Raw genomic sequence first — 23,088 nt, 5'->3', positions numbered from 1 at the left:
AAATCATTACATGACAGAGAAAGGGTTTTGAATCCAAATCTCCCTGACTTCAAGATCAGCTGTTTATTCATTAAAGCAACATTTATCTCTCTTATAAGTTTTAAAGTTATGTAAGTTAGTTGTTTGGGTATTTCCCATTGGCATCTTAAGCTCAGCTTGCCCCAAACTAAATTCATAGTCATCCCTTCCAACTTCCTTAGTACTTTTAATAACACCAACTTCTTACTCAGTTTTTATACTTCCTTCTCATTTTTTCTATTTCCTAAATCCTAATAATTCTACCTATATGATATGCCTCCCATCTTTTCTTTCCCATTCACCATTTTAGTTCAGTTTTTTATGACCTCTTGCCTGGTTTATTCAAAGAACTTCCACATTAGTCTCTTTGCTCCAACAAATCTCTTAATCGGCTTAAAGAGTAGTCTCATCTTTCCAAAGCACAAGCTTGACAATATTAATTTACTGCTCAAAAGTTTTTCAATGTCTCTTCACTGTTAATATAAATCCCTAAGAATGACATTCCTTGACTTTCTACAATATAGCTCTATCCCTATTTCATGCTATTCCACTTCATGTACTCATAATTATATTGGATTATTTGCCTTTTCCTAGTACCTACTTTTACAAGTATGTTTTGGTACAGATTTCCTCCCTGGAATGGACACTAATATCTGCTTACTGAAATCTTTCTTTTAAATTAAATTCCATGAAGACTTCCTTCTCTGTTCTCTTTCTCTTCTCAATGAATCTAATATCTTCCATTAAACTTTTCCTATGCACTATCAAGCTCTAACTTATACTTGTTTGTCTCTTTAACTTATCTCCTATTTATACTTTATGCTGTTTGAGAAGTCATTGTTTCCAAATTTTCATTCTTGAATATAATACATAGTATTATATACTATATATATATATATGTATATATATATATATATGTGTATATATATATATATATATATATATATATATATATATATACATAGTATTATATACACACAAAGAAGATACTTAATTTTGATTTAATTAAGCTTGTTCTTGCAGGCAAGGATGTATAGAGAAACATATAAGCTGAAATAACTTCAAACAAGATGTGATAATGAATATAGCACTGCCAATGAGGAAATCTCTAAGCTCTATCCTTGAACCTGTTCTTTACTATCTTTTTATCTCTTATCACTGATTAAAAAAAAAAAAAAAAAAAAAAGGCAATTTAGGAGGCACATTGATGCACTTAAAGCACAGCCAGAGTAGACTGACCATGGGGATAGAAGTTGTTCACATGAGAAACAAATCTTTTAATCTTTTATAATATTTTTCCTACACTGACCCTCTTCTGCAATTATTTTCTATTTTATAGTTATTTTCACTTTCTTCTGTAAAAATAAAAGTTTCTTCCTTTCTTGTGTATATGAGGCACTTAGAATTAAGTGATTTGCCCAGGGTCAAACAGATAGTGAAGTGTCAAGTGTCTGAAGGCACATTTGAATTCAGGTCCTCCTTACTCCAAGACTGATGCTTTTATCCACTGAGCCACCTAGGTGCTCCTAGTGTAAGGTTCTTAAAGAGACAGAAAGACGTTATGATCTTTGTATTTCCTACATCTAACGTGGTACCCTATTCATAAGGCACTTAATAAATGTTTCTCCAATTTAACTGTTCTCAAAGTCAGAATTCCTTGTCACTTTAACTGTATAACTAGAGATTATATGGCTAACCAGGATCTCTACATTAATACAAGACTGAACTTGAATACCTCTAAAGTTCTTTCCAGATCCAAAATTCTATCATTTTAGTTTCCTGTCTTTTTTTTCTTCTGTCAAAAGATTTTTTTTTACACTTTTCTCAAAGCTATTTCTAAGTGCTACATTATCTGAGTCTAGATTAGTAGAGACTTTCCTTGAAAATATTGATAGTGGATCTTCAGACTCAGAAATTTGTTGAAATTTGTTGAAATGAATGCAGAATCCCAAGTTTAACAGGTAGAAAATAGGAAGTACATGGTTAATTATAAAGACTCCCTAGTGGATAATAAGGACTGACTCTTATTCACTCAGCAACAACTTGCAAATTTACCAAAGGCAATTCAGTCTACAGATCTGACAAAGTGCTTATCACAAACTGTGCAATATCACTGTATAAAAGAGTATCTGAAGGACTTCCCAGTAGCAAAGATGTATCTGAATACTGTTTAATACTCTGTAATTTAAATATTTCTTTCTTCACTGACACAGAATTACCATATGTTCGTAATAAAGATGGCATTAGGACAATTTTAAAGAACCTCAGAGATCATTTAATTCAATCCATTTTCTTGTTCAGGTATCTATTCTATGACATCCTTGCTTTTTTAGTGATGGAGAACTTACTAATGCCCAATGTAGCTCTTCTACTCTGGAATAGCGCTAATTGTTAGGAATTTTTTTCTTACATTGAACTTAAACCTGTTTTTCAAACTTCTACCTATTGTTCTTAGTTCTGGTTTCTGGGGACAAACAAAACAACTTCCACAAGTTCTCTCAAATGCTTGAAGACAAGGCCACATCTGCTTCCTAAGTCTCATCAGTTCTCTCATCTGATTCTCAAATAGCATGGATTCCAGCATACCTATCATTCTGAACACATTGTAATAGCTTAGATAAAAATCCAATCAGAACTTAAGGAGAATATTAATTTATTAGCCAATCAAATAACAGTATACTTCTCACAAAAGGGCATTTTTCATTAAAGCTTACATTCCATGAAAATTTTTTTACTAGCATGAAATCTTACTGAATGGAAAAAAAATGGGCTGGCTGAATCTCTTTAAGAATATAAGTAGAAAAAAAAAAAAAAAAAAAGAAGAAGCCTGATAGAGAAATTTATAAGCAGTACAGAAGATTGAGATGAATTATTTGACAGATATTGTACTATAATTAATTAACAGTTCCAGGTTTAAGTTACTTATTGCTTTTCATGGTTGCTGTAGATCTTCAAGTTCCTATATCTAAAATAAGACAAAAATATTACTTTAACTGAGAAAATAAACTAGTCATTTATATCATTCTCTGAAAAATTGTTATAATAATCATCATAAACAATTCTGTTGAGTATAATAAACCATAGGCAAAAAAACAGCTGAAATTATTAATAGTATAGTCATAACAATATAAGTCTGCATAATTCAAATATAGTCAAAATCACATAAAGTTTCTTTTTAACATAGTTGACTTTTTCAGTCACATTTTGATTGTTATGAAATCTTGAATGTTAGCGGTAGAATACTGGCAATAAGAGAAAAAAGCCTATACTTTATGTATTTTTCTCTTTTTTTTGGCAGTAAAATACATATGGAATTTTTAAAATGCTTTTTTTTTTTAATCTTGAGTTCTAAATTCTTTCCCTCTTCCCAGTTCCTCTCTCATCCAGAAATGGGCAAGCTATATGATGCCTATTATACATATGAAGTCGTACAAAACATATTTCCCTAGTATCCATAAGTATATATAATTAGTACAGTTTTACAAACAGTTATTCCCAATTGTGTTTTTATTTTTTCATGGGTTGGTAATGGTAGTGCAGCTAATAATAACAACAGTATTATCAAAAATAAAAAGAAGAGGATCTGGAAAGGCTACCTATAGAAGATAGCACATAAATACAGCCTGGAAGAAAGCTACAAATTCTGAGAGAAGGAAGTAAGAGAAGAATGATTCCACACAGAGAAGTAAACTTATGCAAAGGCATGGAGGTAAGAGATGAAGTACTAAATTATAGTAACAGCAATTAGGATAGCTGGGCTGTAAATACAGCATATGAAGAATAGTGATGTGAAACAAGCAGTAACCAGATTGTTATGGCCTTATGCCTAATTGTGGAGTTTATATTTTAATCTAGTAACAAGAGAAAATCATTGAAGATTCAAGGATGGGGGATAAAAGAAAAGGGAGTAATGACATATGAATGACATGGTCATACTTGTCTTATTTTGACAATGCATGTATTTGTAAAGCTTCCTTCCTTAACTTTTCCGGTTGGGAACTATTGATGTAGATAATCCAATCTGTTTCTTAGGCAATTTGCCAAAACAACTTTATGGTGGGGTTTGGCTATGTTACACTATAATGATAGCTATTACTGTGAAATGACACAGACCAAGACAACATTATTTGAAAAAGATTTACAATTCAAAGAAGTAAAGTTAAAGACATGCAAACCATATGATAAGAATCTTAGAGATCATCTAATCCAATCTGCTGTGTTGTAGATGAAGAAACTAAGACACTTCTGAGTTAAGTGACATGATTGTGTTAAAATTTTACTCCCCAATTTTGAGAGAAAAAAAAATTTAATACTAGTAGAAAATAAGACTTGACCCCAGTACTTAGTAAAAATAGTTGGATAGCTATATATAAATTATTTATATATATTTATATATATATATATATTTATAAATTATTTAACAAATGAACTAAGTGTTTTTGTTGTTAAAACAAAAATAAAAATTAGACTTACTTGTGTTTAACTGTATTTACAGTTTCTGAAGCAACTTTTTTAACTATGCATTTAGCTGCACATTCCATTCCTTGCCATACAGTTGAAAACCCTGAAAGATTTTTAAATGCTTAATTAGCCACAACTAAACAGATTGCTTTCTTAATTTAAATATACATGAATCCTTTTGTTACCTTGAAGACTACTTGCTGCTACAACCATGGCACCATCCAAAGGAGATTTCCCATCTTTGTCTTTTTTAAGAGATTCTGGAACAAGTTTACTTCCATGCTTCTTGACATGTGGGGCTAATTCTCTTCCCACACAATTTGCTATGGAACATACTCCTTCCACTAATACATATACAAAAATAAATATTTAGAGAGATGTTAAAGATTTTTAAAATGAACAAATAGGGCATGGCTATACTTCTGAATTCAAAATAAAAGGTATAAAAGTGATTATAATGGCTACTGTATGATTTTAAACTTTTAGGGAGTTTATTAATACTTATAACTCTGTTTCTTTAATGAACCTCTTGTAAAACATAAGTCCAATAGATTATAAGTGTCTTGAGAACAGGGACTATTTTTCATTTTGTTTCTGTACTCCAAAAACCTGGCACTGAATATTTTATATAATATATATAATATAATAATACATACATAAATACTTTATAAAGTCCTTGTTCAATTAGAAAGAAATTTAGGCTGGAAGATTTTAGCTAGTCAGCTACCAGAATTCATAAACACTTAAAAAAGAATCAGAAAATATTTTCAAAAGACAGATTTGATGTTTTCTATTTCCTCAATAAAGTTTCTTCATACCAAATGTTCATTAATAAAGTCAATCACTGTGGAAATGCTTTTGGATGTCTTTTTTTCCCTCTAAAGGTGAAAAAAGAAAGTATAATATAATTACCTAGGAACTGACTGACTTTCACTGCGCTTCCTGTAGCCTGTTTTGCTAAATTAAGTCCCTTGGACACAGCTGGACTAACTTCCAGTGGTTTTTCTTCAGGCTCAAGATGGTCTCGAAGTTTTGAGGCTCCTCTATGAATTGCTTTTCCAGTAAGTTCAGCTCCTCTAGCTAAACCCCAACTCAGCCAGGATGCACCTTTTGAAGAGAAAATAAAACAAAAGGAAAAAGAAAAGAAAATAAAGGAAAGAAAAGGGGGAAAAAAGAAAAAGGAAAGAAAAGACAGTGTATGTTATTGGGACACTAGTCATACTTTTTAAGCCTTTATAACATCAACCAATCAATTAACAAGTTCTTAACAAGCAACTACTATGTATGAGGCACTGTGCTAGATAGAATATAAAGAAAAATAAATCTCTACTCACAAGGAGCTCATATCAAAAGAAAAATAAGAAAGTTCAGAAATAGTCAGAATGGCTGGACTAAACTCAAAGCTGACTTCTAGAATTAAAAATCAAGAAATTTCCAATTTTTTTCAAACTAAAGAATCTTATGGACAATTTTCAAGTGACAAAATAAAGTCATCTAAGTCATATGAAAAAATGTTCCAAATTACTATTGATTAGAAAAATTCAAATTAAAACAACTCTTGAGGCACTACCTCACACCTCTCAGATTTGCTAAGATGATTGGAAAAGATAATGATACATATTGGAGAGGACGTGGGAAAACTGAGACACTAATGTATTGTTGGTAGAGTTGTGAAATGATCTAATCATTCTGAAAAGCAATTTGGAACTATGCCCAAAGAACTATAAAACTGTGCATACCCTTTGATCCAGCAGTGCTATTATTGGATCTGTATCCCAAGGAAATTATAAAGGAGGGAAAAAGACCCATATGTGCAAAAATGTTTGTAGCAGCTCTTTGTGTGGTAGCAAAGAATTGGAAAATCAGTAGATGTCCATCAATTGGAGAATGGTCAAACAAGTTATATAGTATATGAGGATAATGGAATTTTATTTTTCTATAAAAAAACAAGAAAAGCTGATTTTAGGAAGGCCTTGGAAGATTTACACCAACTGATGCTGAGCAAACCAAGCAGAACCGGAATACATTGTACACAATAATAGCAAGAATGTGCCATGACTACAAGACTTTGTTGTTCTCAGTGGTTCAGTAATTTAAAACAATCCCAATAGACTTGGACAGAAAATGCCATCTGCATCCAGAAAAAGAACTATGGAGACAGAATGCAATGTTCTTTGTTCACTTTTTTCTGTTTTTATTTTTTTTTAATCTTTCCCTTGGTTTGCACCTTTGAATTTTTTCTCCCAATAGGATTCATAAAGCAATGTTTTAATATACATTAAATTAAATTAAACAAACTAGCTTCCATTTATAACTTTTTTATCATTATCAGAAATGGATTCTGCAGCAAAATTTCATTTTTCTTTCCTAAAATTTTTTGATAGAAATCTAGGCTTGGGCAACAAGTAAAAATTTTATCTTTCATGTTTTAAGATTAAAAATTTTATACAGCAGTTTGATGAAACTATTTTCTAATGATTGTCTTTTACATCATTGTTTTGACTAAAATTGACACATGGGCTGAATCAACAAATGGACAATCAGAAGACGACAAAAATTTTACTTAAATCAACCATCTCCACATGCTAAGTACTTAACAAACATCTTGAATAGCTTTAATATAATTACAAAGTTGTAAGCACCAAAGGATATTTTACTACAAAAAAAGATGAAAAAGTAATAATAATTATTTATTCACTTTTGTGCTCTAAACAGGAAAACTCTCACATTTTGAAAGGCTCTGTAACAATTTTCAAATAGCCACATGTTTTATGAGAACATTAGCATGTGCAATAATAGTCAGTTTTTCCTTTTGCTATTTAAGTCTATTAGGGTTTAATTTACTGACCCAGAAAGTTAAGCAGCAGCATCAAAACCAATTAATGCCATTAGCATTATAAAACTGTTGAGGTAATAGATTGAGCTAGGAAAGAGATTTTCCGTGAATATTATAAAGTTCTAGAGTCATAACTGGTTGATTTTTTTTTTAACATCCTAATATACTTAACAAACAGCTGAGTAGTATAGTAGATACAGTGCCAGGCCTACAGATAGGAAACCTCATCTTTTGGAGCCAAAATCCAGCCTCACACATATCCTAGCTGAGTGACCTTAGGCAAGTCACTTAACTTTTCTTCATTTGTAAAATGAGCTGGAGAAGAAAATGACAAGCTACCACAGTATCTTTGCCAAGAAAACTCCAAACAGGGTTATGAAGAATAAGACACAACTCAAATGACTGAGCAATAAAATAGTATACTTTCTACACATTTAAATCTTCCTGTACACTCCTCCTTCCAAAACTATTCCTGATCTTCACTGGGGATTTTAGTCACTCTTTCCTTCATTGTTCTCCTATGTCATCATCCCAATTTTTTCATGTTTCTACCTATTTCAATCTTGACTTTATAGTTAACCAGTTCAACTACAAAATATTCTCAACTCTTAAATCTCTTGTCCTCGTGGGCAACTGTTCAATTCACTAAATCAATATTAAGAGCCTACTGTTTACCAGGCACTAATGCTATAAGTGTACAATCACCTGCAAACAAAAAATCATGCACCAACACTCCTTTCACTTAGTTTTGCTTGTAGCCTTTTCACGTTGAAGAATTTATCATCAGTGTAGTAGCTTGTTAGGATTACAAGGTGCTAACTCAGGTTGTCTAAACAATTCTCCAGCTTGATTCCAAGTTTGTTCTCACTGAACCCCAATTGCCTCAAGAAAAAAAAAATCATGGGAGCAAGCGCACAGCCTTGTTTCACTCCATTGGTGATTGGGAAAGCTTAAGAGCATTGCCCACTGTCCAGAACACGGATAAGCATGCCAACATGAAACTGATGTACTATAGTGATGAACTTCTCTGGGCAACTGAATTTTGACATAATTTTCCATAAGCCCTCAAACTGACAGTATCAAAGGTCTTGGTCAGAGCTATAAATGTTGAATACAGACCTCTGTTCTGCTCCTGGAATTTTCCCCGCAGTTGTTGGGTAGTAAACACCATACTGACTATTCCTTGGCCTCTGAAGCCATACTGGCTTTCAGGTAGGTGACCTTTTTCTAGGTGTAGAGTCAGCTGAATAAGGAAGACTCTGGCAAGAATCCTGACAACAATGATTAAAAGATCCCCTGTGATTGTTGCAGGACAATCTATTTCCATTAACTTTATAAAGATGGACAATAGAAGCATTTTTTACCTCCTGGGGCATAATTTTCTCTTGCCATAATAATCTAGAAAATTTTAGTCAGTTCTTATATAAGCAATGGACCCCCCCCCCCCCCCGTATCTTATAAATCTCATCTGGAATGGAATTAGCACCTGATGCTTTACCATATGAAAGTAGCCTAATGGCATTCAATATCTCTTCTTCAGTTGGAACTTCAGCTAGAGAATGATTGGTTTCAACTTGAGGTAAATGATCAATAGATTCAACATTGATTGATGACAATCTGTTGAGTATATTATGGAAGTGTTTACCCACCCCTCTAGGATCATGTCTTTATCACAAATCAATGTGGTACCATCAGCACTAAGTTAAGATCCACTATGTGTCTTTGGCCCTTCAGAGCATCATAAAACTGCTTCGGATTGTTACTATCAGCATAAAACTGAATTTCATCTGCCTTTTTAGCTGAGTCAAGAATCCTGCATCTAAGTTTCCTTTGTACTTGACTTTTGATGGAATTGAATGCTACTTTCTTAAGAAATGTAAGAATTATCCTCATGGTACATCCTGTGGAGTTCTTGTTTTTCAGTTAGCAGCTTCTGAATTTCCTCATCACTTTCATCAAACCAGTCTTGATGTTTGCAAGTGTTTTGAAGATAGGCAAATGCAGTGCAGTACACCCAATTCTGAAAATTGGCAACTCTTTTTCTTCTCCATTGCTGCCAACAGTGTATTGGATTAACTTATCCTCCAAGTTGGCAACAAATTGTTCTCTCTCAAAGAAACACTCTAATCTGTTGACATAAATTCTTCTAGTAGTCTTTTTGCCTTGGAGCTGCCAATTTTTTAATGCAAATATTCAACTTCGAGAGAATAAGGCTATGATCAGTCCAGTACTCTGCACCATACATTGCCTTGGTCACTCTCATATCCTCTCTGTCTCTTCTTCTTATAACTACAGTCTATTAAATGCCAATATTTGCTGCAAGGTGCATCCGCAAAGTTTTATGGTATCTAGGTAAGTGGAATACAGTGTTGGTAATGAGATCACAAGATGCACAAGTCTTTGATAGTCCATGACCATTGCTGTTGCTGTTTCTAACTCCATTCCTCCCAAGGACTGTCTGCCATGTCTAGTAGCGTAAGCCTACTCTAGCATCAAGGTTACCCAGAATTATAAGCTTATCTTCATTTGATATATTGATGAGAAGAGTCTCCAGGTGTTCATGAAATTTTGGGGTTCATCATGGTAGGTACTGATAATGATAATAACTTAGTGTTCTCCTGCAAGTAACAATCACACTGTCACAAGCCTATCATTCACTCCCTTTGAAAGACTAGTGAGCTTGTTTACTAGATTAGCTTTGATTATAAAACCTACACTAGTTTCACAGTGCTCCCTTTCACTGTGACCACTCCAGAAAAATGTATATACAGCTCCTTCTTCAGTAAGTGGCCTTCACTTGCCAGCCCTATTTCTCAGGACTGCTATATGGATGTGGTACCTGTTGAGTTCTCTCACAACAAGAGCTGTAATTCTTTCAGGTCTACTGGATTTTATGTTATCTATAAGTGTATGTACATTCCATGTATGTACATTCCATGTGCCAATGGGAGCAATCAACTTTTCAGAAGCCTTTGTATACTTCTGGGTCTTGACCACAGGTACTCAGACCAGGATTGGGTAAGCACACAGTTTTTAGTCTAGCCCCTTCCTCAGAACCAGAAGTGAGCAGTGAGATCCTTAAAAGGCCACTCAGACACCTAGGGGGGCTGCTGAATTCCACTGATGCTTTGGGTGAGAAGATGCATGGCCTGGGCTGTCTTCCAGTGTATCTGCACCTGTTGCTTCATCACCCATTGCCACAGGGCTTTGAGGGTAGAAATGGCAAAAATGATATGGTGATGTTTTTGATTCATGCATAAACTGGATTGAAGTGAGGCAGTTGCACTTGTTCATCATTTTTAATAGAACAATAATAATCCATTACTTTAATATGTATTCAGTCATTTTCAAATTGATATGCATCTACTCATTTTCCAATTCTTTGCTACTACAAAAAGGGCTGCTCCACACATTTTGCACTTATAAGTCCTTTTCCCTGCTTTATGATTTCCTTGGGATACAGAGTATGTACAGTTTGATAGCCCTTTGGGTGTAGTTCCAAATTTCTAAAATATATATTTAAAACAACTCTGAGGTACCACTTCACATTTCTTAGATGGCAGGAAAAGATGATAAATGTTGCAGGGGATGTGGGAAGAATGGGATATTGTTGGTCAAGTTGTGAACTGACCCAACCATTCTGGAGTGCAATATGGAACTATGCCCCAAAGGCTATCAAACTGTGCAGGCCCTTTGATCCAGTAGTGTTTCTACTGGGCCTGTATCCCAAAGAGATACTAAGGGAGGGAAAGGGATGCATATGTGCAAAAATGTTTGAAGCAGCCCTTTTTGTAGTGGCAAGAAACTGGAAACTGTGTGGATGCCCATCAATTGGAGAATGGCCGAATAAATGGTTGCATATGAATGTTATAGAATATTATTGTTCTGTAAGAAATGACCAGCAGGATAAAATGAGCAGAACCAGGAGATCATTATACATAGCAGCAACAACAAGACAATACGATGATCAATTCTGACAAATGTGGCTCTCTTCAACACTGAGATCATTTGGACCAGTTCCACTTGTGTAGTAATGAAGAGAACCATCTACACCCAGAGAGAGAACTGTGGGAACAGAGGGTGGAAGACAACATAGCATTCTCACTCACTCTGTTATTTGCTTGCATTTTGTTTGCTTTTTTTTTTTCTCAGTTTTTCTTTTTCTTCCTTCTTGATCTGATTTTTCTTGTGCAACCAGATAACTATATAAATATGTATATACATATTGGGACTAACATGTATTTCAATATATTTAACATGTATTGGACTACTTGCCAAATAGAGGAAGAAGGGGGACAGTGGGGATAAGGGGAAAATTTGCAACAAAAGATTATGCAAGGGTCAGTGGTGGAAAAATTACTCATGCATATGCTTTGTAAATAAAAAATTTTAATTTAAAAAAGAAAAAGAAAAAAAGAAGTGATCAGCAGGATGATTTCAGAGAGGCCTGGAGAGACTTACATGAACTGATACTAAGTGAAGTAAGTAGAACCAAGAGAATATTGTACATGGCAAAAACAAGATGATGATCAATGGACCGATTCAGGCCAATTCCAATTGACTTGGGATGGAGAGAGCCATCAGCATTCAGAGAAAGGACTTGTGGGGACTGAATCTGTGTTACAATATAGTATTTTCACCTTTTTGTTGTTGTTTGCTTGCTTTTTTTCTTTTTCATTTTTTTTGTATAACAAGATAAGTATGGAAATATGCTTAGAAGAATTGCATATATTTAACCTATATTGGCTTACATGCTGTCTAAGGAAGAGAGGAGGTAGGCAGGAAAGGAGAAAAAGAAAGAACACAAGGTTTTGTAAGGATGAATGTTGAAAATGAAAATCTGCATGTATTTTGAAAAATAAAAAGTTATTATAAAAGAAAAAGAAAGAAGTAGTCCATGAAAATTGTCCTGGAGTGATACAACATGAAGGGAAAGTAGAAATTACAACAAAAAATCTATTGATCACTATCTCAATGAGATCCTTTGTGGAAAATACATAGGAATATTATTACCAAATTTCGGAACTCCCAGATCAAAGAGAAAATTTTGCAAGAAACAAGAAAATGCAACCAATTCAAATATGCTGAAGCTACAATTAGAATTGTACAGAACTTATTAGTAGTCACAATAAAAGACCACGAATCCTGAAATCATATCTACCAACAATCCAAAAAACTAGCCATGCAGCCAAAAATATCATATCCAGCAAAACTATCCATATCATCAAATGAGAAAAAATGGACATTCAACAAACTTGTATATTTTCAGGACTTTTTAATCAATTAAATCCAAACAAAAAATTTAATATTTAATAAAAGCCAATCTCAAAGATCAATTTCAAGGAACATGGACAAATTGTTTTATGTTTTTACATGGGAGATATATAGCATATATTTAAGACTGATATTGGCAATAAGCAACAGAAAGGTTGGAGCAGAGTTAAGATAAAAATAGTAATTATGTTATACAAATGAAGCACAAAGGGAAATGCAGAGGGGAAAGGAAAACTAGTAGTTCTGAAAACTACTTACACTAGGAAATGGGTTCAATACTACATATAAACCATGGAAGTATAGCACTCTCCAAAATCTATAAAGAAGTGGGGCGGGGAGAGGCGAGGGAAACATGGGCAGAAAGGGGAAGAAAAGGGTGAAGGAAGATGACAAGGAAGAGGTCCATCGGTGGAAGGAGGTTAAATAATATCAAGACAAGTTCAGGCACAGAATTAAAGCAAAGAGTCAGCAGAGATAGGAAAAATATGTGTGTATCTATGTGGGGGTAGGATATGCTAATGTGTGTATATGTGTATGTATATATCTATACATGTGTACATAAATATATCTTTAAGTACACCTGTTGGGGGAGGTAGAAGGTTGAAAAGGGGAAAAGTAAAAACAGTACACAACAGAGAACAAAAGAACAATTTACAAGAAAGTAAAGACAGACACTTAATGAATATAATTTCTTCTATTAGCATTCAAAAGTGGTGTTCTTGGGCACCCCACATGTTTTTCCAATTGAGAAAAGCTAATTAAAAAATTTTTAAATAGCTTTATCTTAGTACCTGCTAAAATATTTTGAGATACTTTCTCACTCCACTCAGGTAACACTCTCACATTTTCTTCAGGAACTGGTTGGAAGGGTACAACCTGGCTCAGATTAATTTCTTCACTTGAAGTACCTGAAACCTAAAGATGAGAAAATATTTGAGGAAATGAAAGAATTAGCCATGTGAAAAATTCAACTTCTCTAGTATTTGGAGTAAGGCAAATTAAAACCAATTTCTAAGTAAGCCAACATTATATTGTTAATAATAATTATAAACATAATTCGGTACTGTCAGACCATGGAGAAACAAGAACAGTATTATATTACTGGTAGATGTTAAACTGATGCAATCTTTTTGATAAGCAAACCAAAAAAAACATTCAAATACCAGTGTCTTAATTATCCTACTACTTGAGTTATATGCAAAACTGTCATTAAATTTAAAAAAGTTCCATCTATAAAACCATAAGAGCATTATTATTTTTTAATTTATTGAATAAAACAAACATTCCCATAACATAGTATAATAAAAAAGATGACTTTACATGAAACTGCAAATCTGTTATGTTGCTATACTTTTTAAATGTTACCTAATTTTTTTTAACTTCCCTCCCCCCCCACCTTAGAGATGGCTACTATTTAACACATATTATGTAAAATCATACATACTTCTGTTTGTTAGTTCATTCTCTGGATGCACACACCATCGTCCTTCACGTGTTCTTTGTAGTTAATTTGGGTATTTTTAATAGTTTAACTTAAAAACAAAACCTTATTCCTCTGTTCAAATGAATGTTGTATATTTAAATAGCTATCACATTTAAACTTAAACATGAAGAAAATACGTAATTCTACATTCAATATACATCAATTTTATACTATGGAAGGTGTTAAAAATACAAAGAAAAAAGAAAGTCCCACAATCTCATGGGAAAAAGGTGAAACAAAAAGAAGATAAAAAGAATGGGGAGTAGCTGGATGGGACATGTTAGAAAAGAGGATTTGTATTCTATAATCATCCTGGGAGGGTTCAAAGTCACACTCTTTTCCAAAAAATACTTCCACATATTCTTCTCTTACTTGACTCTTGGTCCAATTCATTGTCATTTTTCACTGACTCTCCATTGCTAATATACTAGTGGATTAACTCAAGGAGCTATTAATCATGTCATAATCTAGCAAATATTCTTTTTTATTTTTCCTACATGGATTACTAGACAAGTTTCTTTTTTAAGAAGATCCTATAATATTTTTAAAAATACTTTTTAATAACTTTTTATTGACAGTACATATGCATGGGTAATTTTTTTCAACATTATCCCTTGCATGTACTTCTGTTCCAATTTTTCCCTTCCCTCTCTCCACCCCCTCCCCTAGATGGCAGGCAGTCTTATATATGTTAAATATGTTATAATATAACCTAGATACAATATATGTGTGAAGAACCAAACAGTTCTCTTGTTGCATAGGAAGAATTGGATTTGGAAGGTAAAAATAACCTGGGAAGAAAAACAAAAATGCAAACAGTTCACACTCATTTTCCAGTGTTCCTTCTCTGGTTGTAGCTGATTCTGTTCATCATTGATCAATTGGAGATCCTATAATATTAATTGGACTAGAAGGCCAATAAGTTCTATTCTTACTCTCAAATCCTGTAATTCTGTGCATTGAAGATTCCCATGGTTATTTCATTTCCTCAAATATTTTCTCATCTTTAGGCTTCAGATACTTCCCATGAAGAAATTGATCTGAGCCAGGTTGTATCTTTCCAATCAGTTCCAGAAGAAAATATGAGTGGAATGATTAAGTATCTCAGAATATTTTATCAGATACTAGGATAATACATGTGTGTATATGCACACACATACACATGTAAGCACACACTGACACAATATTATGCATAAACAGATAAATCTAGATCAGACGAGTTTTAAACTTGGAATCCATTGTGGCTCTTTTCAACAGTGAGGTGTTTGCAATGATCTTGTGACAAAGAGAGCCATCTGTTCCCAAAAAGAGGACAGTGGGAACTGAATGTGGTTCACAACATAGCACTTTCACTTTTTGTTATTGTTTGCTTGCATTTTGGTTTCTTTCTCATTTTTTCCCTTTTTCATCTGATTATTCTTGTTCATCATAATTGTGGCAATATGTATAGAAGAAATGCACATGTTTAACCTGTATTAGATTACTTATTGTCTAAGGGAGGGAGTCAGGGAAGAGAGGGAAAAAATTTGGAACACAAGGTTTTGCAAAAGTCAATGTTGAAAATTATCTGTTTTGAAAATAAAAAGCTTTAATAAAAAAAATTCACTTAAGGTCTATGAACCCTAAAATTTTTAAATTATTTTATAAATATTATATTAATAAATATTCATAAAATTAGTTTTTTTCTGAAATCTTATGTATTTTATATTTTATGCATTTAAAACTATTATTTTGAGATGGAAACCAAAGGCTTCATGAGACCTACAAAAGTGTCCATGACCCCCAAAAAAGCTAAAAATTACTGACATGGATATTACCAAGGATATGGAATCCCTATTCCATTCAGATTCTAACATTACCATAGAGGATTTGCTGAACAAACATCTCTGAGAAGCATACATATCTTTTAAGTCATGCTTGTTACTGATTATCAGGAAATTTTTCTGTGACTGCAACCATCAAAGAATATTTTATGGTTATTAACAGATACATGGCAAATCTTTTATTGAAAGAAGACTATTAAAAGTTTTATTTCAGAGTAGTAAGCTAACTACAATGAAATTTTGTATTTTCTGTTCTTTCAGTTAATTAACTATATATCTTCCAGTAATATAAATTCTGCGAAAATCTTGTTCTTTTAACATTTTGGAAGAACAACCTTAACTGTGCACACCCTTCTAAATACTTGAGAAAGAAGAGAAAATATGGCTTATAAGATATGGTATTTTAAAAATTTTCTTTTTTGGGGGGGAAGGAGGAGGTGAAGGTATTTGTGATTTTTTTTTTTATTCCTTAGGAATCTTCCCAAGATATATTAAAAATTAAACAGAATACCTTCAAAAATTGTGTTATTTTAGTTTAGGTTTCTTTTTTTAAGTATTTTGTCATATTCAGTCACTGTAACTTCATAGGTGACATTTTTACTTCTTTATACTTTACATATAGTATTAAGAGTTTCTACTCTCAGTGATGATGAGAATAAAAAACTGTAGAAATGATAGCAAATCTGCTGGTCTCCTCCCATTTCATTAATAAATCTTTTGGGAAGATCTTATTTAGCTAAAGAAATGCCATTCTATTTCCCACCAACCTTAAATACTCAAATAGATCTAATCTCATTAATTCAGAAGTTACCTCCAATGCCTTATCATCTCTGTGAATTATATTTTCTCCCTAAATGTCAACCACAAGAGGTCCACCTTCACTTTCTCCTGAGAATTAATATCAGTGGATATTCTGTCTATAAACAAATGTCATCATTGCTATGTAACCAGCTTATCTTTTTTTCTGTCATGTAAATCCTCAATGACATATCCTTCACTTTTGTTGTTTTTTGGAATGCTTCTTTGGTTATGTATTGCAGATTGTTCACACCCACCACACACCCTTTTCTCAACATTCTCATCTTGCTCATTTTTAGTTTTCTGGAATTAGTATTGTCTCATATATCTTGCTGCCATAAAGCAAGACCTGTAAAATGTTAGGTTTTTTTTTTTTAATTAAAAAGATAATTCTTGGGGCAACTAGGTGGCACAGTGGATAGAGCACCAGTCCTGAAGTCAGGATGACCCGAGTTCAAATCTGGTTTCAGAAACTAACACTTTTTTGGTTGTGTGACCTTGGGGAAGTCACTTAACTCCAATTGTCTCAGCAAAAATAAAGATAATTCTTTGCTAACAACTTTATGGTCAGTAAAAGTGCTTTATAGGTAATTTTTATCTTATTCTCTTCTTTTCCAACTTCAAGCTTACCTCATTGTGCACACATGCTTTGGTTCTTTTTTGAGGGGGGTAGAGCCCTAGTAGTAGTATCACTGGGTCAAAGAGTATGCACAGATTCATAGCTTTTCAGTCATAATTTCAAATTGTTTTCCAATGTATACTCAGAACAGTTTATAGTTGTATCTTAACTGCTTTCTAACTCACTTTTCCACTAAATGAATGTCTCAACCTGTATCACTATACCATTACTTCTTTAGCAAGAGGCAAAAGGAACATTTTATCATCAGTTTTTTAAAGTCATCATTTGCCACTATAGTTGCCAGAGGTCTGAAGTCTTTCAGAGTCATTTTTTCCTTTAAGTTATTGTTGTCCTTATATAAATTCTTCATCTGGTCCTATTCACTTTATTCTTTATTACTTACTAGTATTTCCAAATTTCTCTGAATTTATCATATTTATCATTTCATCTAGCATAATACTAGTCTATTATATTCACATGCCATAATTTTGTTCAGTCATTCTCAATTGATGGACACCCATTCTGTTTAGTTCGTTACAACAAAAAGATGCTACTACAAATTTTTTTGGTATTTATAGGTCTTTGGCTTTTGTATTTGACTTCTTTGGAAAATATATCTGTTAGTTATATTGTTAAATTAAAAAGGAATCAGATAGACTTTTGGGGTCGTTTCAAATTGTTTTCCAGAATGGTTGGATAACTCTTAACATCTTCTTTGTCCTCTCTCAGAATCAGTACAATAATTATTTTCCCCCATTTCATGTGGAATAGTTGTTTTAACTTGCATGTTTATTATTTTTTGGTGATTGGGAATATTTCATTATATCATTATGTTTCTGAATTTGAAAACTGACTATATCTTTTGGGGAATGGATTTTGTTCTTAAATAGAACTCTCACCTGAAAAAATTCCCTGTACCAATGCAGTTTAGTGACTTTATAGTATCAGAGACAGGACCTGATCTAAGGTTTCTTAAATCCAAGGCCAATTCTCTATCCAATTCACTGTGTCATACAGCCTCTACTGATTTTTTATCTTAGTTTTTTAGGATACATCTTCACCATGTTAATTTATTATAAATATGAGGTGAAAAAATTTAAACATCAATATTACTTGGTCCTTTAATCCTTAAAAATCTTCCTTATAAAATTTCCTTTTTTTCTGCTTCTCTTTAATCCTATGATTGGGAGATCAAATTTGTTGATTAGATCTGGTTTTTTTCCTTAGAAACAAATGGAGTTCGGGGGTAGCTAGGTGGCACAGTGATAGAGCACCAGCCTTGAATTCAGAAGGATCCGAGTTCAAATCTGGTCTCAGACACTTAACACTTCCTAGCTGTGTGACCCTGGGCAAGTCACTTAACCCCAGCCTCAAAAAAAAAAAAAAAAAAAGAAAAGAAAGAAACAAATGGAGTTCATCTGGGTAGTTTATTCTTGGCTGCATTCCAAGTTCTTTTGCCTTTCAAAGTATCAGATTCCAGGCCCTTCGATCCTTTAATGTAGAAGCAGCCAGATCTTGAGTGACCCTTATTGTGGCACCTGGGTATTTGAATTGTTTTTTCCTGGCTGCTTGTAATATTTTTTTTCCTTAGTCTGATAGTTCTGAAATTTGCCCACAATGTTCTGTGGAGTTTTGGGGGTTTTTTAGGGTCTTTTTCAGAAGGTGTTTGATGAATTCCTTCAATATCTATTTTACCTTCTGGTTCTATTAGCTCTGGACAGTTCTCTTTGATGATTTCCTGTAAAATTGTATCTAGGCTCTTTTTTTCATCATAATTTTTAGGAAATCCAATAATCCTCAGATTATCTCTCCTACATCTATTTTCCAGGTCTGTTGTTTTGCCAAGTAGATATTTAATAATTTTCTCCAGATTTTCATTTTTTTTTTTTTTTTTTTTTTTTTTTTTTGGTTTTGCTTGACTGATTCTTGGTGTCTCAATGAAGCATTCATTTCTATTTGTTCAGTTCTGATTTTTAATGAGTTATTTTCATTAGCTTTTTCTTACTTTTTGTATATGTCCAATTAAGTTTTTAAATGAGTTGTTTTGCTCTATGGAATTTTTTTTTCCATTTCACTAAATTTGTTTTTTTTTTTAGTGAGTTATTTTCTTTTTCCAATTCACAAATCCTACTTTCTTGGGAATTCTTTACCTTTTCCAATTCACATTTCAGGAGGTTGTTACTCTCTTGCATAGCTTCTCTTTGTTTTCACCATTTTTCTTCTCTCTTTTGAGATTTTTTAATAGTCTCTTCTAGGAGAAGCATTATTTGGGTTATTTTCTGGAGGCTGTTTGCTATTAAGTCTCCTTGGGATTGAAAACCCGCTCTCTTTCTTGTATAGAAGCTATCAATCATTTTCATTTTTTTACTCTTTTTTTTTTTTATAGCCTTCAGGGCAAGGAGATTACCAGCTTTCTCTGCAGAGCAAGGATGGCTATATGAATAATATTTGTCCTTTAATGTGCTGCAAGGAACGGCCTGAGCTGCGGGAGGGCTCTGGGAAGAGCTTCACACAGAAGTGAGTGGGTGTAGGTATCACTGGCTGGGTTGTGTAAGTGCCCTGTGAAGAGCCCCCCTGTGAGGATTAGCCTTGGGGCTAGAGGTTAAGCAGCAAAAGTATCACTGCTCCCCCCCCCAAACACCTGCTTTGAGTATTAGCAGACTCCCTATCTCTCACCGCACAGGAAGTGTCTCTGCCTGGGCAGCACAGTCAAGCTGGGGAAATTCCATTACCTAGGCTAAGCCCCTCACTGTGCAGATGAGAGGCTGCCCTGGGCTGTGCCCCTGCTGTGTGTGACTGCTGTGTTATGGTCTGAGCTGAGTCACTTCTGGTCCTGGGTGGGCTCAGTCAGATCCTCTAAGGCTCTGGCATCCCTCAGTATATCCACTACCCCAGGCTCTAATTTTTCTGCTGGTCCACTACTCTGCAACCAAAGCAAAGCAGTCAGGCTATGGCAGAGAGCTCTATGTAAACATTCCAACTGCAGAGGCCGCCCTGCTCCCATTTCTATCCCTCCCCTGAGCTGGTCTATTCCCGCCACTCAGGACAAACCTTTTCTGGTGATATTCCAGATTATCTTCCACTGGTAAGTTGTTGTACTTCCAATCTTTGTGGGTTTTACCAGTCTAGTGCTATTTTTGAAGCTGGTTTTAAAAATTGGTAATGAGGTAAGAGGAGCTCAGATTCTCAGGTGTGGCTTCTTCGCCATCTTGGCTCCGCCCCTCATAAAATTTACTGAATTTAAAATCTATCCCAAACTCCACATTCCTCCTACATTAGGGGGTGCCCCTGCAACCCCCTGCCCCTGCACTCCCCCCACAGTTTATCTTTACCTTTATCATCTGTCTTTCACATGACACACACACACACACACACACACACACACACACACACCCCTAAACAAATTCTATTCTACTTTGTGTGGAAGTGTATTAGCAGCCTATATCCATTTATTTTTTTGCCTACAACTCAAAGCAACAAAAAAAGCTTTGTTGTATGATTTTCTTCTGAGATCACAAAAAACAAAAGCTTTCCTTGTCACTCTTCTATTCAGTAATTGTGCCACCAGATAGCCTGACCATCACAAAATAGTAAATAATCCCCATACAACTTCAATAAATGCTTCCAAGTATAATACTGAAAGCATTTTATATAATACATACCTTGAATACAAAAATGTGCAAATAAACTTTTTTAATATATGTGTGCATGCACAGTCTTCTAGCAGTCTAAAAGAGATCTGGTTCCCACCCTTCAATAATACTTATAAAATAAGAAACAAAATACCCAACAATATAATAGAGCAAACTCCTGGGATACAGGTGGATGTAAGGGATAGAAGCTACATTTTTTAATACTTAAAATGTTCAGCAAATTGCTAATTTTAAAAGCAGATGATAAGTTCATAAATGTTTTTATAAACAAGATCAGGTACATAAAAGAAAAAGCATCTAGCTATAAAAATTTTTACTTTGTTTTCCTTTGTAAAAATAGGAAATCTCCCAAACTCTTCCAAAAAAATGTGTCTTTGGATCATTAAAAAGTTTTACTATTTCCCTTTGTTCAAAGATTGAATTCTTCCCCAGCTCTGGGAGCCCTTCAGAAGTGTTTATCATTTGTTGATAACATTTTACTTTATTAAAAGCAAATATTTTACTGTGAACTTTCATAGCTTTTCAGAGAAAGAAGGGAGCCAGGATTTATAAAACTATGGAAAAATTAAATTTTGTTTTAAATAGTAGAGACTCAGACAGATTTAATACATAAAAAAGGGAAATGAATTATAATGGTTATTTTTATTATACAAAACTTTTCACTTTCTTTTATGGGCCAGAACTCTGTACTTAAAACAAGGATTCTTACAAGGTATTAACTCAGTGGAATTGATAAGACAATGGTTATCTAGTTTAGTATGGTGACTGATAGTTCTCTAAGTTCAGTATGATTTAATCTTACAACAAATGATGGTTTTCTAGTGATATAATGATTGGTTTATACTCAGTGTAGAACACATAAGCTGAGAGAAACTCAGCCAGACTCATTCACTTTATCTCACACCACTGTGGTGGCTGGCCTCCTACAATTCCCCCACTGAGACCAAGGAGGGTCTGAAAGCTGTACATTCCCAGGCAAGGGGACAATAAAGAATTTGGACTTTATCCCTGGCAATTCTCATGGTGATTACTCAACTGAAAAGAAGGCTGGTCCAGAGACCTTCAGAAAAACCAACAAGAACACTACATTATGGCACCTGAACGTGGAGTAGAAGAAGAATTGCAAGAAGAACCAAGCTGTTCCTGAGAAGGATCCTTCCAGAGTTAAAGAAGAAGAGTCCCGTTAAGACTTTTTTAGTCGGGGTAATTAAATGGGCCAAAAGACTTTTTTAGTAGGGGTAATTAAATGGGCCAACATGTCAAAGGGCTGAGCCAGGAGACTGATGAGAGACTTAAATCCCTGTTCTGACTGTAGTCCTCTTCTCCATTTGAAAGTTTGCCTCGATCAACACCTGCTACAACCATCCAGAAGTGATAGTGCTGCTTGCATTCCTCAGTGTGCAGACCATGCTGTGGGGGGGAAATAACAGGAAAAAAACAAAAAAACGGGTAATTGTTAAGGGACAGGCCAATTCCCAAGAGCCTCCACAGCTGGGGATCATAACATCTGAAGGAGTTGCAGGGCAGCCTTTGCTGAAAAAGCAATACGGCCTAGAACTGAGATAAATTGGAGGCAGAGGGAAGAGGAGAGAGGTGAGACAATGCAATGGCCTCTCAGTGGAGAAGTCAGAGAACAACAGCAACTACCTCTCAGTTTCTTTGTATCATCCTCTCACAAGAGGAGATCCATTCTGCAGGTCTGGGTTGGATTTCCAGCAACCACTGGCAGGTGGCTCCCATATATTTCAGCAGCTCTCCCATGTATTCCAACAACTTTCCTGTATACTACCTCCTTATTAAGAGACAGAAAAAGTGCCCTTCCTCCCTTTTTTATTTTGTAACTTCAGCTAACCAAAATTAATCTAAAAAAAGGTATATAATTTATCTTAGAAAAAGCCTCAAAAAGTTAAACAGAAGTAGGACTGTCTTCACTGTCTAAGAGAATAATCATCCTTAGGCCAGTGTGTGCTAGTATCTCTTTACCCCCACTGGACTGTCAGCCTGACAATGTGTCTATAGTCCTAAAATATGTATAGAGTTAGAGATACAGTTAAAGGCTCAATCCTTCCATTTCTGAACCAAAATATGTTTAAGACATAAATATAACACTTTAAAGGAAAGAA

General features: G+C 34.2%; 1 protein-coding gene across 7 annotated transcripts in view; it reads right to left on the bottom strand.

Moving 5' to 3' along the window:
* SPART (spartin) overlaps window positions 1–23,088 on the bottom strand; it is an 87,037-nt gene that overhangs the window by 41,207 nt on the left and 22,742 nt on the right. For 4 of the 7 annotated variants that reach the window (XM_074303479.1, XM_074303481.1, XM_074303483.1 and 1 more), the window contains 4 exons: window positions 13,381–13,504; window positions 5,392–5,586; window positions 4,665–4,823; window positions 4,492–4,582 (listed from right to left, as the gene is read on the bottom strand). In XM_074303479.1, coding sequence (XP_074159580.1) covers window positions 4,492–4,582; window positions 4,665–4,823; window positions 5,392–5,586; window positions 13,381–13,504 — 569 coding nt within the window. Of the gene's footprint in view, window positions 1–2,824; window positions 2,984–4,491; window positions 4,583–4,664; window positions 4,824–5,391; window positions 5,587–13,380; window positions 13,505–23,088 lie in introns of those variants that run through there. The other 3 variants (XM_074303486.1, XM_074303485.1, XM_074303484.1) reach the window with 2 other exon arrangements.

The sequence above is a fragment of the Sminthopsis crassicaudata genome, chromosome 3, assembly GCF_048593235.1.
Source record: "Sminthopsis crassicaudata isolate SCR6 chromosome 3, ASM4859323v1, whole genome shotgun sequence".
In the NCBI taxonomy this organism is placed as follows: Eukaryota; Metazoa; Chordata; class Mammalia; order Dasyuromorphia; family Dasyuridae; genus Sminthopsis; species Sminthopsis crassicaudata.
The sequence above is the reverse complement of the archived record's forward strand: the minus strand, read 5'-3'. Positions and strand labels throughout refer to the sequence as shown.